Source organism: Enhydra lutris, unplaced genomic scaffold (genome assembly GCF_002288905.1).
Source record: "Enhydra lutris kenyoni isolate GAN:26980312 unplaced genomic scaffold, ASM228890v2 scaffoldscaffold70, whole genome shotgun sequence".
Classification (NCBI taxonomy): domain Eukaryota; kingdom Metazoa; phylum Chordata; class Mammalia; order Carnivora; family Mustelidae; genus Enhydra; species Enhydra lutris.
In genome coordinates this window covers 2,823,352-2,842,689 of record NW_019154154.1, presented here as the reverse complement: position 1 = coordinate 2,842,689, position 19,338 = coordinate 2,823,352, and the positions used below count along the sequence as shown (strand labels likewise).

The following is a 19,338-nucleotide window of genomic DNA, read 5'->3' as shown; positions in this document are numbered from 1 at the left end:
TTATTTACTTATTTGACAGACAGAGATCACAAGTAGGCAGAGAGGCAGAGAGAGGAGGAAGCAGGCTCCCTGCCGAGCAGAGAGCCCGATGTGGGGCTCAATCCCAGGACCCTGGGACCATGACCTGAGCGGAAGGCAGAGGCTTTAACCCACTGAGCCACCCAGGCGCCCCTCCTTGGATCTTTCTTAATGTGAGACCCTAGGAAAGGTGTGCTGAAACCCAAAGATCTGGTTCAGGTTAAATGGAAGGATTACAGATGCTGTGAAGTGTTCTGTGGGATACACCAAAGGATGTTGTGGAATGTCTATGCCTGAGGCCGTGGAGAGGAGAAGGAGGTTTTCACCGGGAATGTTACTGATACAGTTTGGGAGGGTAGAAGGAACGGATTAAGAAATCTCCTGAAGTTGCCTCCACTCATCCTAGACGTCAGAAATGAGGAAACACCCCAGGAAGAGAGAATTAACACTGAAGCAGCAGAATCTGACTCTAGATGAGTATTTCTCAAACGTATCTGGTTTTGTTTTTCATTATCATCCTCCTAAGGAACCTTTTAGGAAATTTAATTATTAATCATCCTCATGAAATTTTAATACCACAAAGACACTTTATACCTACTATGGCCCTTTGAGGGGCCACACCCCCCTGTTTTATCTAAGATGCCTCCCCGCATCAAAAAAACCCCAAAAAAACAAAAAACAAATTTTGTACCCTTGAGCAATCACCTTCAATGAGAATATACACTATCTAAAATAAACCATGGGTCTGAACTGGACATCACTGAGAATGGGTGAAAAAAAAAAATTACATTCAACTCTGGCTACAGGGCCCATACAAATTCTCATTAGCCAGTTCTTCTTCCTTCCCCTTTCCTCTGTTAAGTGGGAATTTATGAATCCTCTATCATTGCTGTATCATTTAACTGCAATGGTTATAATCTTTTGGAGAACCTGGACCTCTTTGAGAATATTAAGAAAAGAATGCACATTTGCATAGCCTCAACCTCTATAAAATGCGTGCGTGCTGAATTTAATAGCCTCCTAATGAATTTTTTACCTTTATGATGAATGGATCAGGTCGACAACACCTGAACTCAGTGGCCAAGCTTCATATCATGAAAAGAGATGACTAGACATTATATACTTCCCGACAAATGCAATAGGAAGGACACATCACTAATGTAGTATTTTTCCTTAAAAAATATGTTTAAATGAGTCTAATAAAGAGGAAACCACCAGGAAAAAAAAAAATCCAGATCATGGAACATTCTACAGAAAACCAGCCTGAAATCCTTAATAATGCCAGTGTCATCTCACACACACACACACACACACACACACACACACACACACAGAATCACAACCCACCACCACCACACCACATACATACCAAACGGGAGAACTCTAACCCATTAACTAAAAAGAATGACAACAAATGCCACGTGTGATTCCTAACTAGATGCTGGATAAACAACAACAAAAAGCTATAAACATTTTGGGGGCAAATGACAAAGTATTTTAAAGTTTTATGATGTCTGCAACATACTTTGAAATGGTTCAGCAATAAGAATGTATAGTTACAGAGAAAGAGAAAATATATGGAAAAAGTCAAGAATTTCAAAAATGTTAACAATTGATGCATGGAAGTGAAGGGGACACGGAAGTTCATTGTAATCTTTTTGAAATTTCCACTTTGAAATGTCTTAAAAAAAAAAAAAAGTGGATACATGTGTTACCCAGCTAAAAAAAGGTAGTGGGAAATAAGGGAGAGCTCATCAGGTGAGGAGGAGGAAGCAGCAGGTCAGGCTCAGACCCAGAAAGCCAGAGGGGCCCGGGCCACTGCCAGGGGCTCAGCTCTCCCCTTTGCAATGAGATGTACTTAGGATGTCATCAGGTCAAAGAGATGAGAGTTACCTATAATGATTCTCTTTAGAATTTGTCAAACAAAGTTCTGCAGGACTAGGAATACTCTAATTAAAAATAAGAGTGGTTTGCCAGAACTTATCTTAGAAGAGCTGATGAATGCAATCAGAAATATAACCAGGAGGAAATTGTGCCAAGAAGCTTAAAAATATTTGGTCTTTTAAATTGAATGGCAATTTCATATGCACAAACAGTCAATAGAAAAGAACCTTAAAAAGAATAACAAATGTCTTCAGAGTCCAGCAACCTGCTTGGTCAGGCATCACTGAAACACAGGAACATGGTCAACTTTTTAATGAAAAAATCCTGTGGTTTTCCATGGTGGCAGAACTTTGGAGTTCCTCCTAGGGCATGGGCTCCACACTGTCATCTCTCTGTCCCTCCGTTCGACATCTTCACGCAGTACTGACTGCGTGTTGCATAGGCTGGGAAGAGGGGGTCTTGTTTCTTTGTTCTCTGGATCCTTAGGACGGTCAGGTGTTTTTTCAGCCAAAAATGAGGCTGAGAAGAATCTTAGTTTATCTTATTCTCTCGGAGTTACTTAGGAAGCCAAAAAAGGGGAGAGGGTGTGTTGGTTGTTGACCAGAGCACAACAAGATGGAAAGAGGTAGCAGCACTTGGATTCCATGAGACTACTTGGACAAGACGGGACACGAAGGTTGCTTTGCTGGATCAGGGCAGGGTGCCACGGTGCCCCGACAGTCAGTCCTTTCTTTGGACAAGGAAAGATTTCACACTTTCTAGGCTCCTGGGGCGGCCACGAACGGCTTTAACGCATGACATATAATGAAACGAAATCGGAGTTGTTTCGGGATGATTTAATCGGCGTTACATTAAAATACACGAATACATTCTTATCTACTTCCCTCCACCAACTGCTGTTTTGTCAAATTCGAAGGATCCCTGGGAGTATCATGACCCCCGAGAGCCCACCAGGTTTGCGAATGAAGCAGAGAAGGCAACGTTTCTTCAGCGAAGACTCACTTGGGTTTCAAAAGGCAGGATGTGGCACAGACTGTGCTCGTCTGTTGACTGGAATGGAAAACTGGGAAGTAACGGAAGAAGGAAGTTTGCTCCAGTGCCACTGTTCCCTTGGCAACGGTGGCACAATCCTAGGGGCAGAAATTAATTTTGTGACCCAACACAATCCAGCCGAGGGAGGGTGGGGGACGTGTAGCGGAAGAGAAAGAAAACACAGGCTGGACCTGGATGTAGGCGCTCAGAGGGCCAGCTGGGGAGGCTACGAGCCAATGAACCAGCTGTCTGAGTTAAGCGCACCAAATATGCAATTGCACTTTTTTTTTTTTTTTTTTTCACTGAAATTTTCATATTCTGTGGAGACAGCCACAACTCCCTCCCCTTTGGTCAAGAAAAAACGCTGCACGGATCTGTCTGGCTCAGGACTTCTGCGGATCGTTCCTGGTCATTTACAACTTCCTTTTCTTCCTCTCTTCTGGGAAACAGGAAGGAAATACCTTGACTAGAAAAGACAAGGAATGGTGTGGTTGTAAAAAGCACATTCTGTTCAGAGTTAACTGGTAATGCATCAGCTTTCTGCTAGCGACCGGTCTCCCCCCCCCCCCCCAGTCGTTAAGGTTTGATTGGGGTCATGGAGTGGGAAACCGTGCTGAGGCTGTGGGGTGGGTCTCAGATCTCTCCTGGCTCCAGGTCCTGCGCAAAGTTAAACCACCGAATCAGATCAGGGCCCGAGCTTTGAAAGGAAGGTTTGTTATAGAAAAACTCGCGGCTCATCCAGAGTTCCAAAATTCCCCCGGTACTTAGAAACCACGTTACAGAAAAGTCGGCCAGCTGACAAGACAGAGTGGGAAAGTACAAGTAAGTGTCTCCGTCTCAAAACCTGAATTCCAGTAAAGCTTAGGCGGCAGGTCCCAGCAGAGCTGTGATGTGCCTGTTAAGTGCAGAGGCTTTCTGGGGGCAACTCAGAGCCAGAAGGGGCAAGGGGCAGTCCTTCTTGCACGCTGTGGTTGGACAGGTCCACCGGTCGTGGCTAGCAGCACTCAGAGGGTTAAGAGCACACGGGGTGAGTGGGGAACGTCTCTCAGGAATCATGGCTCGTCTTCACCTCTCCTGCTCCTGGAAGTAGGCGTGCCATTTAAGCCAGGGACGACTCCCTGCTCGGGACTCCCGGAGGAAAGAGCTTTCCTCTGTCTTCCGAAGGCAAGGCAGGGGCGTTAGTGACACATTCTGCTCGTCATCTCTTTCTGGAAAGCAGTGAGAGAGGGATAGTTAGGAGTAACAATAAACAAGGCCTTGCTGAAGGATTCCAAAAATACCCTCACAACCTCAGGAGCCTTTGAACAAGGACTTGCCAGCACGGCCCATGGAGAAGGCTCAGCATGGACATGAGTTCCATTTGGTCTGCAAGTTTGGGTTTGGGGTTTTTGTTCTGATCAAGCAATGTTAAAAATAACAACAAACCAAAACACTTGGCTAACTTGCTGAAACTCCAGGTTATTCACTCCCCCAGCCCCCCAAATCCTAAGATTTGGAGCCACTGGACAGCTGGAGTTGAAGAACGGCTGTCCTCTTCAGATGGAGATGTGCTCTCCAGTTGGTCCCAGTCCCCACTTCTCCCAGCTGTCTCCCCAACAGGAGCCAAGCATCACTTACTGATGGATGCGATCATTGGATTTAGATTGCTGTTTTCTTACAGAAGAGAACAGTTTCTCTTTATCTACGTTTCAAACAACGATGGAAAAATGAAGGATAGAGGGGCGCCTGGGTGGCTCAGTGGGTTAAGCCTCTGCCTTCGGCTCAGGTCATGGTTCCGGGGTCCTGGGATTGAGCCCCGTATCAGCTTTCTGCTCACTGGGGAGTCTGCTTCCCCATCTCTCTCTCTGCCTGCCTCTCTGCCTACTTGTGATCTGTCAAATACATAAATAAAATCTTTAAAAAAAAAAATGAAGGATAGCATAAGTGGGTATAAGACAAGGGAAATGGGAGGGAGGACTTTTCTTTCTTTTTTTTTTTTTTAAGATTTTATTTATTTGACAGAGAGAGATCACAAGTAGGCACAGAGAGAGAGAGAGAGAGAGAGAGTAGAGAGAGAGAGAGGAGGAAGCAGGCTCCCTGCCAAGCAGAGAGCCCGATGCGGGACTCGATCCCGGAACTCCGAGATCATGACCCGAGCCGAAGGCAGAGGCCCAACCCACTGAGCCACCAGGTGCCCCGGGAGGACTTTTCTGAATGGGCATAAATACACCAATGCGTCTGACCTGCTCCCACCTGGCCTTTCCCTCATCTCCATCACCTGCTTGGCTCCTGTTAGGATTTGCAGACCCCAAATGTGCCATCTTTTCTCTTTCTCTGCACCGCTGCAGAGGTGAGACTCTTGCCTGTGGCATGCTCCTCCCCTCTCTGCCCTCCTGAACTTATCTGCCATTCATTTCCCCAGCTCAGGCAAGAGGACTTTCAGGATGCCTGGGAGGTCCTCCGCTGTTCCTGCCCCCCACACTGTGGAATTCACCACTTCTTCCACCGGGGCCAGCATGGAGTCTTGCTTACAGTGAGCTGGGGTGTGTGTGTGTGTGTGTGTCTGTGTCTGTGTGTGCATGGACCGTGGGCATGTCTGCGGGCCCTACTAGACAGTGAGTTACCGTGTGTCAAGAAAAGGAACCCTCATGGGCTCACCACATGTGCACTCATCTTGTCTCCCCTGCCCCAAAACAGTGCCCGGCACAGGACGACCACTCTGCTTTCAGCTCCAAGAACAGCCTGGAGGGCAGGCTGGGAAGGAGCCCTGTGCCGGGCAGCGTCCGTGGGGATACGCTTAACATAATTTTATGTAGATGAATGAGCTGCTTGCAAGTCCTACCTCCCGCAGAGCTGATGGCAGCTGCCCCCTCTCTCGCATGTTCACCCCGGATCACCCCAGCCCGTGGAAGAGAAAACATCGGAGCACAAGGAGTTGGAGAATAGGAGTTTCCAGGTGCTTAGAGACTCTATCAGAAAACCATACCAATGTGTGGGTTAAAGAAATGACCGAATATACATGGCATATTCTAGGCACTTCTGCATCCTTGTAATATTATTAAACACAGGCAATCACATACAAAAACATATACTGAAACACGAAATGACCATTTCCTTCTCGTGACTTATGCTACGTGCCAGGTGCCTGGGAGATGTGGTTGTTGTCTGCAAGGAGCTACAGTCCATCAGAGAGAAAGAAATGTGGATCACTAGAAGGCACACTGAAAGACAAGACACAAATGCAAATATCTGGAGGAAGGGAGACCACGAGGCATGGTAGCTCCAAGTTCCAGCCACCGTTAGAACCCACTTCTGCCCTCTTTACCTACCCATATGACCACCCTGAGTCTTTGGGTCTTAGCAGACTTGCCTTTTCTTTAGGGATCCCCTCCCTAGGCTCTGAGATAGGCATATCCCTCTTTCCTGCCTTTCATAGCACCCTTCTTCACACCTGGAATAGCCCATTATTTCTTTCATTCCTGCTTCCCGGCCAACCCATTTTAGTTCCTATATGACCCACAAAGGAAGGGGCTGTGTCTGCTCTATTCCCAGTATTTGGCAACTGATATTCAATAGATGTTTGTTCAATGAAGCAATGAGTGGGCCCTCAGTCTCCTCATCTGTAAAATGGAACGGTGAGACTACCTGAGAAGGTTACTTTTAACTGGGAAGGTTAAAAGTATTAAGATATGTCCAGACTTGATGCACATTAATTCCTTCCCCTCAGAAACACATACATGGCAACAATCACTTCATGCCATGGCAAGAAGGGGCTTCAGAAGACCTCTCTGATAATATTTCCATTTAGATGGACCCCAAAATTTAAAGAAGGAGTCAGATGTTGTGAGGTGGGGAGAAGAGGACTAGATAGCCAGGGGGAAGAGCAGCCAAGGCAGAGCCCTCCATGGTCTGGTGTTGCTGTGGCTGGAGCAGAGGAGCCAGGCCAGGAGCGAGGTGTGGGTTGGAGAGACAGGTAAACACACATGCCCAAACACAGACCCATGCTCCTGGTGTGGGGACTGGAAAGGAACGAGGACAATCTTAAAATGAATTTGCTGTCCCTTTGATAAGCTTCCAAAAGTCCTCCTCCTTTTGGTTAAGCTTTGATGACAAAGATGGGGAAAATAAGGTGGGAGCGCAAATGTGCACATGTGCATGAGTATTTAAGTCAGCAAGAGAGACCAGTGGTGGGGGAGAGATCACAGCCTGAACACGATTTGGCCTCAAAACTAATTCTGTCCTTGTTTGCAATGGGTTACTACTCTGGAAAAGAAAGGAGCTAGCATCTGTGAAGCACCTCTGAGGAGCCAGGCGCTTGGTGGGGGCAAAGGGGAGGTGTTACATCATCGTGTCTGTAAAACTCTAAGAGAAGGAACTATGACCCCATTGGACAGCAGAGGGATCCAGGCTTCAGAGCAGAAGGGACCTGCTCAAGTAAAACAGGGAAGCTGCAGAGCCTGACCAGTAACAGTCACTTCCATCCAACAAAGCGCAGCTCTCCCTTGGTCCCAGTGTCCCTCAGAGCTCTGCAGAGATTCCATCCCGTAACTCTTACACTCACACTGTGAAATGAGACTGGTTGTGCTCACTGAAACAGGCTCAGAGACAGAGAGTATCTTTTCAAAGTCACACAGAGAGGGGCGGGGGTGGGACTTAAACTCAGGTCTAACCAAAGACAAAGGCCAGCTCTTTCCACTTAGACCAAGTGATCTGTGGTTGAAAGCCTCTGAGACATGCTTATGAAGATACACTCCGATGGTACTAACGTACATTAATTGACATATATTCATTATAAATGGTTACAGTTATTCCTGGATTTTCAAAATGATGAAGATATGTTTTCATTACCCAGATGGATGCCACTTGGAATTACAGGTGCACTGAGTAAATACTAAAACAGTTATGCCACTAGAAATATGGAAGAGTTAAGCACACACAGACACACACACAGACACACGTACACAAGGGAGCACTTTGGTAGAGGGCATGGGACTTAACGAAAGCCACTGACTTAGTCTGTGAGAAGCCAGGACTGGTGCTTTCCTCACTGCAAATGCTTTCTCGCTTCCCAATGAAGGAGAAAAACTGTCTACTGGGATGTCTCCTAACAATCTTACAGGGAAAGAATGGCTGAAATAGCAGACCAGGAATTCCCTCCCAGATTCTTCCGTGTGAGGACAGCTAGACCCACTCTTCAAAGCTGTATTCTAGCACTTTCCCACTGGGTGGTGCAAACGAGCTGGGTAAGAAATAACTGGTGCTTGTGGGAAAAACTCCAAACCAAAAAGCAGGCCAATATTGTCTTCCAAAGCTTTCGTCATCTTCTAAGCCCTCCTGAAGGCACCTAGCAGAACCAAACACATTCCTTCTTATCCCAGAGAGTGGCCTAAACAACATCTACCCAGGTCGTTCTTTTTTTTTTTTTTTTTAAAGATTTATTTATTTATTTGACAGACAGAGATCACAAGTAGGCAGAGAGGCAGGCAGAGAGAGAGGAGGAAGCAGGCTCCCTGCTGAGCAGAGAGCCCGATGCAGGGCTCAATCCCAGGACCCTGGGATCATGACCTGAGCCGAAGGCAGAGGCTTTAACCCACTGAGCCACCCAGGTGCCCCTACCCAGGTTGTTCTTAAAGAATGAATTTGCAGTTGTTGGAGTGATCAAAGTGTAACGTGTATTAAGGCAGACCACTGAAGAATGCCAGAAGTGCTCAAAAAGCTTCTCCAGAGATGATGACAATTTTCTGAGACAGGTTCATAGGGACTGTATTTAGCTTGTCTAGGAAGATGTTTTTAAGCACCTGCATTAAAAAAAAAAAATCCATCCTTAATAAGGAAAGAAGTAATAAGGAAAAGCTGGGTTTTGTTTGGCTCACCCAGTATTATTTGCTTTAAAGTAAGGAAGTAATTGATTTTGTAAAGTCCCTGGTTCCCCACTGTCAACAGAACAAATACCTTACTCCAGGGCCTGGCAAACAAAGCTGTTCACAACAGAGACTGGTGCCCTCTGCTCACCTCCTGTTGAACCCCACCCACTCGCAACCTACCCATCCCACCTCACCCCCACTGCAAACTGGACTCCTCCCCTGTTTTCCACAGGACACAGTCTCTTAAGGTTTCTAATAGTTTTTCTAGCTGTTCCTTCTATCTGGGAAATGCTTTCTGCTCTTCTGTGCCTGGCAAATACTGACATCCTGACATCCTTCAAGATCCAACTGTCAGCTCCCAGAAAGGATTCATTAGCAAGCTGCTCAGTTTTTCCCATTGCACACACACACCGTATCACTTTCTACCAGCACTGGAATTCATCATTAAGTTTTTGCCAGAATCTGAGAAGACCCTTACAACTTTGTTGTATATTAGTATGTGATGGAAATATTTTGGTCAAGTCATTGAACAGTATATATAGTTTGATATAATTATTTTGGGAAAAAATAGAAACAAAATATGAGTCCACTGTGATGAGTTTATCTCTGGGTGAATGAAATGATGTATGTGTTCTCTTCCTGACATCTGCCTTTAGCATATCCTCTTGGATTTTGAGGTATTTTTAATACACATGTAATTTCTTTTTCTAAGAAAATAAGCTCCAGTAATTAAAAAACAAAAAACAAGAAACAAAAACAAAACAAAACAAAACCAAAAAAAAAGAAATAGAAGTAGACCAAACCTCCAAATTGAAATCTTAGTTTTAAAAATAAAGTTAAAATGACTTTTGGCTACTTTTGTGTGGAAAGGGGGTGGTGAATGAAATCAGCATGTCTACATAAGATATTCAAGCTCTTCTGTTCTAAACACTTTCAAACTGAAATAGAGATATTTCTTAGCCATTGCATGAAGTGTTTGATATCTATAGGACAAACCTGATTGTACTCTGAAAGTCTAAACTTAGTCTTATCTGTCAGTTTACCCATTTTTAGAACTGGTAGTGGAGGGCAGGGAGTAGGTGGTCACAAAGAGAAGTAAAATGACTTACTTTCGGTCCCACAAGTAATTTCTAACCCAGCCATGGCTACCAGAGTCCAACTGACTCAGCTTACTGCACCACCCATCATACATTTTAGTGATCTACTTTGCACATGAAATAAAGGGAAAACATTGACGAATACTAGGTGTCAGTCATCATGCTGCACAGCAATTTTACTAACTTAACATTAGAAACCAGAAAGCAAGCTCCAAAAAAATAGTGGCATGATCACAGAATCACCAACCACTGCTGCCGCTGGGAGGACACTTGGGTATTGTCTAGTCTAAGACCTTCACTTCAGAGACTCAAAACCCAGATCACGCGAGCGGTGCCTAGCCACCTGAGGGGGTAAAATAATTAGCGGCAGAGCTTGCACCCCTGGCCTGCGGGCTCTGGACACTTGACGTTGATCTGAGAGAGGCATTTGTGAAAGCAAAGGTGTCTCGGAGTTGGCTCAGCGTGAGGCACACGGGGTAAAACCCATCCTGCGCTACTGGCTTTCGCTCACCGATACTCCTTCAACAGCTCCGCAGAGTTTTCAAACTAAGTCCCAATTCTGGCGATCAATGCTCTTCTTGACCTGGACCTCCAATCTCTCTTCTGCCTTGTCACCTCCCAGCTCTCCTTCTCTCCTGCTGAATCCATGGCATCCAGGGATCTCTCGTGTATGTGCTTTCATTCGTTCCTCTTACCCCAGGACACCTTTCTCCCAACTCCAACATCCTTCAAGGCTCTTGGGCAGTGTGGTCCTCTTGAGGGACACCTTCTCCTACCTCCCTCCTCACCCTGACCCCAAGGAGGTCTTCGATGTTGTACTTCCGGTTTCCCATAGTGCCCGTCCTACCCTTCACCCTTGTTCTCTGACGGTTTATTCCTTCCCGGGCTCCAGCACAGGGCTGCCACTGAAGAGATGATCCCCATCTCGGGTCTGTTTGGACCATGGTGCACTATCCCAGACACATACCAGGTGCTGGAAAAATATTTAATTAAACCAAAATCCAATAAAGAAAAAACAAGGATTAGGTCTATAGACCCAGTAAAATGAGTGGGGGAGGGAAAAACGCCTTGGATACTTACTATGGTAGAGGCACTTACATTTAGTTTGTGGACTTCTTTTCAAAACTCTGTGAAGTAGAAACTGCTTTTCTATTACACGGACGAGGAAAAGGAGAACTGACATAACTTGCCCATGTTCACAAGCGGGAGAATCAGGATTTGCACCCGAGTGGACTCAAGAACAAAAATAAGCCAACAAACTAAAAACATGCTGTTCCCATCACTCCACTGGGGTGAGAAAGAAAAGCAGTGAGGCCTTTTGTTTTTCTAGCTTTTTAACATGTATTAGGGGGAGAGGTGTATACCCACAGCCTCCTGAAGCCTATTGTTTTAAATTCCCCAACTCTGCTAATTCTAAGAAACAAAGAGGAGGAGGAGGAAGAAATATTGGAAACAAAACTGAGGAAGAAGGGGAGCACAGAGAGATGAAAGGAAGGTGGGTGTTGAAGCTCCAGAGTGTGGTAAGGAGAGAACACTGGGCTAAAAACTTTCTAGAGGGGCGCCTCGGTGGCTCAGTGGGTTAAAGCCTCTGCCTTCGGCTCGCATCATGATCCCAGGGTTCTGGGATCGAGCCCTACATCGGGCTCCCTGCTTGGTAGGGAGCCTGCTTCCCCCTCTCTCCGCCTGCCTTTCTGCCTACTTGTGATCTCTCTCTCTGTGTGTGTCAAATAAATAAACAAAATCTTTAAAAAAATAAAAAATAAAAACTTTCTGGAAACGATCTTTATGGAAACAGCCACCCCCCCCCGCCACCATTAAAAACTCAATGGCTTCGGGGCTCCTGGGTGGCTCAGTGGGTTAAGCCGCTGCCTTCGGCTCAGGTCATGATCTCAGGGTCCTGGGATCGAGCCCCACATCGGGCTCTCTGCTCAGCAGGGAGCCTGCTTCCCTTCCTTTCTCTCTCTGCCTGCCTCTCTGCCTGCTTGTGATCTCTGTCTGTCAAATAAATAAAATCTTTAAAAATAAAAAAAATAAAAACCCAATGGCATCAAACCGGGTAGTTGAAACACACAACTTAGTGTTAGAGTTGGCCCTAAGATGGCAGTAAATTGCCTCCCAGCTAAGAGCGCTGGAGCGCATGTGCGCACACACCACACACACACACACAAGCACACTTGTGCACAAACGCGCACACACAAGGGTGTACTTGCCTTTTCCAGTAACAGAGCTTCGTCCACACCTTTAAAAGGCAGTACGTTAAGGTGTGGGTTGCTGAAAGAACACCAAGTAACGGTGAGCCCACCGGGGTGACGCCAGCAGGTGTGGTGCTCCCTGCCCAACCCCCACCATGCCCAGCAGCGAGCCCCCCACCCCTGTCCCCACCCAGTGACCCACCCTGGGTTGGAGCATGGACACTCCAGGCCTCTCATCAGCCCCAGCCTCCTCCAAGAGAGACTTGGGAACCTGGGGTTAGAAGCAGCATGAAGTACGGGGATAGCATCTCTGGCTGGGCTGGAGGGTGAGGGTATGGGGAACAGATCGGGAAGAACTTCCTTCCCAACAGGGAGGCTGGGCCGTCTGCGGGTGTTGGCCGGGTCAGAAAGAAAGCTTTCTGCGGTGGCTTTCATCCTGCAAATGCCATTTTTTAAAGAGACTTGAAAACCTCCAAGTTGTATCCATATTATCCATTTGTTTCTTTTGTTATTGGCTATTTTTTTCTTCCCCTAAAAAGTGGGTGGTTTGAAAATGTTCACCGTCTTGAAAATTTTATTTCTCTGAGAGTCTTGCCCCTTTCCCTCCTCCGTTCCAAACAACTGTGTTGGTGGTGTCTGCACCAAGATTTCAGCAGAGCCACGGGGGGTTCCCAACTCCTGCCAACACCCATTTCCCTCAGGTCATGCAGCTACACTGGAGGTCAAGCAGATAATTTGTTAATTCCTTATCTCCAGCTCTAACCCACTGGTAGCAAAGGCAAGTCCCTCTGGGACTTGTTCCTGGAGGAACAAGGAGAGTAAGTCCCAAAACCCTGAGGCCCTGAGGAAGAATTCCAGGAGTGGACAGGTGTGGCCCTGAGGGCTGCGGATTCAGAAGAGGAAGTGGTATTGTGCTAAGGCGTCAGATTGTAAGCATCAACCTCGGCTGCTGTCCCGGAACCATCCGTCTGCAGGGCTCAGAATTCCTGCGATATCACACTGCCCTTTGATTCCAGTGTGCAGCCCACACTACTCCCTGCCGGTATCATCAACCGTGATGGCTGGAAAGGTGCTGTGGAAAATACACAGGGGCATAAAACGTGCGTCCACTCCTCTCCATCAACCACCAGATAAAGTCCCAGCAAGTTAAAGAGATTGCATGTATCTCAGATCTACCTCCTCCTTCTCTCTTGCCCTGCACACACCTTGCTTCTGGCTGTTTCTGTATCTTTGCACACTTATTTCTTCTGCGGGGGGAGCTCCATGTCCTTCTCCTCCCCAGAACACTCCTGTTGAGTCTTTCCAGCTCTGCTCACAGGTCTGTGAGGCTTACACACTGCCTCAGTGGGAGACAGAGTGATTCAGAGAAAGGGACCAGGGCGCAGGGAAGGGAAAGAGAGAAAGAATCTCAGTGGCTCTAAAGCTGGTTGCTGAGAGTGTGGTCTGGCAGCTGGCTCCCCCTCAGACAGGGGTGTAGTGCGGTTCTGCTCTGAAGGGCAGTGTCAAGGGGGAGCCCAGGAAAAACAGCCGGCTGCTTGCGGAAGGGAAATCCCCGGACCAACAGAGAAGAAAAACAAACAAGCAAATGCAAAATACCCCGGCTACTCTGCTGCTCATTCCCGGTGGGAAAGCTGGACTGTTGACAGTGGAAACCACAGCGGGGGAGGGCCATAGCTCCTGCAGCCCTCAGGGCACAGGGAGGCTGCCACGTCTCAGGACCACAGTCCTTGAGCCCACCTTGGAGAATCTCTGTGGCAGCCTCTCCCTGACCAGGATCTCCTACTCCAAGCACTTGTTTCACCCTCAAGGCCTTTGCAGCAGGAGGATGCAGCTTCTTTCCAGTGTCCTGTAGGAGGGAGCTCGTGTTCAGAAGAGCAGCTTATGACCAGGGAGTCAAGAGCAGGTACGTTGCGCAAGCATCAAGTACTGGGCCTAAACATTTTCTTAAAACTATTTTTCTTAACATAGTTATGTCTCTTTAATGGGAACTGGGAGAAAGAATTCCAGTGGGAGACTGACACCAGACCCCTTAAATGCTTTTTGGAACAAGGCTTCATACCTAATAACTAACTTGAATGAATGAATGAATGAATGAATGTCAGGTCACAAAAGATGGAGGGAACAAGGTGGGGCAATGGTGTTAAAAGCCTCAGTGAGTCAAATATATTGTGTTCCTAACAGTAGTATCTACCATGTCCTGCGCCTTTTCTAGGCCAGACGCTGTGCTCGATGCTGTCTGGATGTTCTTTATTTCATTCAGTCCTTACAGCAGTCTTAGTGGTATTATCCTCATTTTATAGATGAGGGAACTGAGATTAAGTATCTTGGTCAAAGTCACATTGCTAGTTATAAGGATAGCCAAGGTGGAAACCTGAAAACCCGTCTTCCTAACCAGTTACACTGTATGGCAAGGCCTTGGCTGAACAGATCTCCCTTTATGCCTGTAAGTACTTTGAGCTGAGTCTGCTTGAGTCAGGGGGCGTACAGAGCCAGCGCTGACCAAGGAATGGGGACATGGCCGGTGGAACCACTCACGGGAGGCCCACAGTCAGGGCCCTGCTAGCATCCCAAAGTCTGAATTCTTGTAAGGCAGGCGGGGCAGCCAGACTACAGAATTTTAAAAAGAATTCTCCCAGTTCAAAGTATACATGGGCTCCAACCAGCACACAGGAATTAAAAATGTTCTTTCTGCTTTCTTTCAGGAATGTGGGTGGTAAATAAGCCAAAAGAAATAAAAATAGAAACATGGCAGGCCAAACCTCCCTAAACAGGAAAGAACAATATTTATTTGATTAATTCTGTTCCTAAAGAGCAGCCCACATTACCGATACAGAGGGCGTTCCCCAACGGAGGGGTGTGTGTGTGTGTGTGTGTGTGTGTGTGTATGTAAAAGTGTGCACACGCCTCCAAGTACATGTACACATACATATGGATGGATAAACACACAGACCTGCCACCCACAGAGAATATTTATTCATATGATACAAGAATCAAACTGCTCTTCTTTTCCCAAATCCTGCAAGCATTAAAAATAAGTCACTTTATGTAAACATACTCAGTCTCTTGATTTATACGGATTCTCATAAAGGCAGAGCTACACATTTTTGAAACGCTCTCCTTTAACCACAGGAGATGGGTTATGGACACACTCCATATGCAGAGATAGGCTGCCTTAGCAGGCATCAGGAAAGCAAGCGCATGAATCAAAATGCTTCATCGTCACTGCATTTCTCCAGATCTCTTCGCCAAAGCCCTGCAGGGCCCCTTCTGCCACGCTGTGCATTTGGACATCCTGACTTATTCTGGGAAGGGAGCTACCATGTTCCCTATGTCATCCTTCTTGCTGGCACACTATTAGCTCCGACCCTGACAGCGTGTGCGTCCAACCTGTTTCCTGGTCAAAGCGATGGTCCCTGTAACCCAATGAGGCCTAGTGCTGGCCTCTCGGGCTAGCAGCTGCCCTGCCCTCCTCCTTCCCATCTCTGCCAGCCCACGTCCCCCACAGCCTGGCTTGAGGACCACACTGCCGTAACGGGGCTGACTCCTTCCCTCTCACACCTTGCATGTGCCAGCACAGCTGGACTGATTTCTGGCAGATGCTCCTCGTGCCCCTGGTTTTGGGATGAGCAAAGGGAGGCCGAGTGCACCCACTCCCTCAGAGGGTTGTGACAGATTTCAACATGGTCCAGTGGCCAGCCAGCAGGTTGTCGCTCTTTGAAGACTGGATGTGGGCGGAGGACAGGGTAAGGAATTCTCCTGTTTGCTTCTGCCACTTGGCCTTTTCATGGCGTGGGGGCGGTGGGGGGGGGGGCGGCGCACTGGCTGGCGAGGCCCTTCTAGTCTAGATTAGGCTGGTACAGGCATAGACTTACTTGTTCTGAGAGAAGTTTGAAGGGCCCAGCTCTCAATGACATTCAAGAAACCCGAAGGAACACGATTTGTCATTTTGGGTGTGTCCTGAACTTTCAGGGCACGGGTCCCTGGAGGAAGAATTTACCTCCCCCAGGAAAACAAAGAATTCATAGAAGTCATTCAGCTGAGCTGACTTCACCACAGGAGAGAGCTTGCCATCACTTAATAAGACCTCTATTGTGCGTCTGATGAAAACACAGGGAAATTTTCTTCCTCAGAGAGCCTGTAATTTAGGAAGTGTCTAGCTTCTTAGCAGTCCCATTCCTTTGGAAGGAACAAAATATTAGGTCAGTGAAAAAAATGGACATGGAACAAACTGAATCTTCATTTTAGCAAAATAAGATTGCTTGCTAGGAGTTAGACTCCTGCTAGTTGAGACACACGCTCAAGCTCCTGAGAGCTTTAACGGCTGACCGTGGCGTCCCGACCGCTGCCCCACTTGGTCACTGACACTCATCTCTATTGGGTGGCCACTATGCTTCCCCCCCAGAGAAACTGCAGCTTGCAGAGGCTGGTGGCCTGCCCATGGTTAACACCTGGCAGAGTGAGAATCTGCCCTGAGATCTGTCATTTGGATCTCATCAGTGGGCCTCAGAATCCCATTTTTCCTTTACATCAGGGAACGGGAAACCACAGGGCACAGGCCAGATCCAGTCCACACCTGTTTTGTATGGCCCATAAACTAAGGATAATTTTTACATTTTTAAATAGTTGGGGGAAAAAACAAAAGAAGAAGAACATTCCATGACACAGGAACATCCTAGGAAGCTCGAACTTCAATGTCTATCCATAAAGTTGTACGGGGACACAGTCACGCCCATTCATGTCTGCATTGTCTCTGGCTGCTTTTCCGCTTCAAAGGCGGAGGTGAGCAGTAGTAAGAGGAACTGTTTAAGGCCCACAAGCTGAAATGTTTGGCATCTGGACCTTTCCAGAAACAGTTTGCTACGCCCTGATCTGCACCCCGAGGACACCCTGGCCAGTGTGACTCTATAGCATTAAGGCCCATGGGATTATAAATGGATCCCCAAGCTACCAAGCTTGTAAAGTTGACCTGGCCATAAACTGTCCAATGTTTTTCCCGTTGTGGGCGAGCAGTGATGCTACACCGGGAAGAAAACACATGTCGTAAACCAGGAACGAACTCTGCACATGCTTACAGCCTCTGAGCTCTGAACCAGCATGGGTTTCAGAGTAGGGGAGGAGACAAACCCCTTTCTTTCCGTAGTCTCCGACTCCCAGTTAACGAATCATGAATACAACATGGCTTTTACATAAAGGGAATGTGCTTCAGAGAGCTAAGGCGATGGTTACATGTGAGGGCTCCTTCCTCCCTTGCTCTGCTGATACTTTAGGACGAAGCTGCAATTTTAGACTTTTTAGCAAGAGAGGTGATTATGTGCTACTGTTGGCACCCTGTGTTTCGCTCTCAAGAGAAGAGGGAAATTGTCTAACGTATTGAAGGTGGGAAGCAGTTCTGCCTCAGTTAAAGAGAAGTAAGAGCAGATACCCTTTTTCTTGGCATATTTTTTGTTCCCTTTCCTGGCCTCAGCTGCACACCCTAAAGACCTGGCTCACATGTGAAAAGAAAAGAAAAGAAAAGAAAAGAGAAAAGAAAAGAGACAGGAAGGGAAGGGGAGGGGAGGGGAGGGAAGAAAAACCATGTCTGCCAAGATGAAAACAGTTCTGGAAACGGATGGTGGTGTGGGTTGTACAACAACAAGAGTTTACTTCGTGCCACTAAACTGGACACTTAAAATAGTTAAGATGGCAAATTTGATGTTATGGGTATTGTACCACAATTTAAAATGAAACAAATCCAAACAACAAAAATCCCATAGCTATCAATTTTGGAAAAAAGCATTTCAAAAGCTTCAAGGAAGAAGATGTTTATATATAATTCCATTAGCAAAATGGAAAAAAAAATCCATAGAGAAGGGATTTTGAAAGATTTTAAGTTCTATTGGGGAAAAAAAATGAAGATTAGTGTGTAGTTTTTGTGTGTGTGCTTGTGCACGTGTGTGTACACGTGTGCACGTGTGTGTGTGCTTTCAAGAACATACTCCTGTCCAACTCATTAAATCCCCTCTGTTGTTGCTGTCAATATTGGAAACAAAAAATGTTTAGAAGAATTCTTCCATCTGGAATAATCTATTCACACAAAATGCCAAGCAGCCTTGAACCAGCAACAGAAACTAAAAGAGTTAACTGTCTGAGACCCTTTTACGACTCTAACATCGTACAGCAGTGACACCAGAGGAGAAAACTACACCCGTGAGTACCTCTTAAGATTCCTCTGTAGTATATGCATAAAGGCTGCTGTCACCGTCAAAGAAAGGCTGAGTTCCAAATAAAGGGAAAACCACATCAGAAACCTTATATTAAAAATTGAATTTAGGTAGGCATGGGAGTGCCAACTTTCATGGAAAGTCTGCCTCTTCAATCCTGAGGCCATAAAACTAAAACCAACCTATGTGGGATGTGGTCAAATACCTTATTTAACTCCTGTCCATTTGCCAGTGTTTTTCAAAGATTAGTAAGATAAAATCCCTTGAGGGTGCGCTGTGAGCGCTCGGTACCTTCTGCCAGTTCCCCAGACCAGGGCTGGTGCGCGGTGGGCGTTCTGAAGGCTCCACTGTTTAGAGTGAACGTATATGATTACAACAGCTGCTTTCCAGCCCGGGCCTGGCAGTGACGGGGTCCACAATCCAACTGGCGATGACACTGGCTGCGTTGGGTGAAGCCAGAGACAAAGGAACAGATGTGCTCTGTGTCCCTTGGTTCCCGGAGCACTACAGTCGCTGCAGACCAGCGATGGCGAGGGGGAACGGGGCAGCCTTGGTTTGAAGCGGATGCCAACTCAACCCAATGACCACTGTCTCATCTGCTTCATCTGAAGTGGGTACACTCCCCCAACGCACACACGCACGCACACACACACGCACAAAACACACCCCAATGCTTCATTTCATATGCTTAGAAGTTCTGGGCTTTCAAGATCAGGGAGAACTCTAAAATTAACACCTAAGGTGCAGGCACTGTGAAGTATTGCCAGATTGTAACGGGCCAGACCCTGTCTTACCTACCACGGGCTCTATAACAAGGCAGGAGTGCAAAATGATGGCTCTTAGGCAAACTGCACTCCTAGAAGGAACGGCTTGGGCCTGAAGGTTTAAAAAATGAAATAAAGTGCAAGAACTACTCTCATCAGTTGCCATCATTTAAAATTCTGAAGCGTTCACCTAAAATGATGGAGTGCCAATTTTTTTTTGATTTGGAGACTCTGGGTCCCAGCTCCCCCAGTGAAACCACGAGCTGGAGTCTCAGGGAGGTGGCTCCCAGAGCTTCCTATTTCTTGTT

The 19,338-nt window shown here is 46.8% G+C and overlaps 1 protein-coding gene across 2 annotated transcripts in view; it reads right to left on the bottom strand.

Annotated features, from left to right (window-relative positions):
* Window positions 1–19,338, bottom strand: part of LOC111159867 (MOB kinase activator 3B) — a 219,814-nt gene that overhangs the window by 19,732 nt on the left and 180,744 nt on the right. The window contains exon 4 of one of the 2 annotated variants that reach the window (XM_022522519.1): window positions 3,216–4,142. The exons of the other annotated variant lie outside the window; for it this stretch is intronic. Coding sequence (XP_022378227.1) covers window positions 4,113–4,142 — 30 coding nt within the window. The 3' untranslated portion in view covers window positions 3,216–4,112. Of the gene's footprint in view, window positions 1–3,215; window positions 4,143–19,338 lie in introns of those variants that run through there. 2 annotated transcript variants of the gene reach the window in all.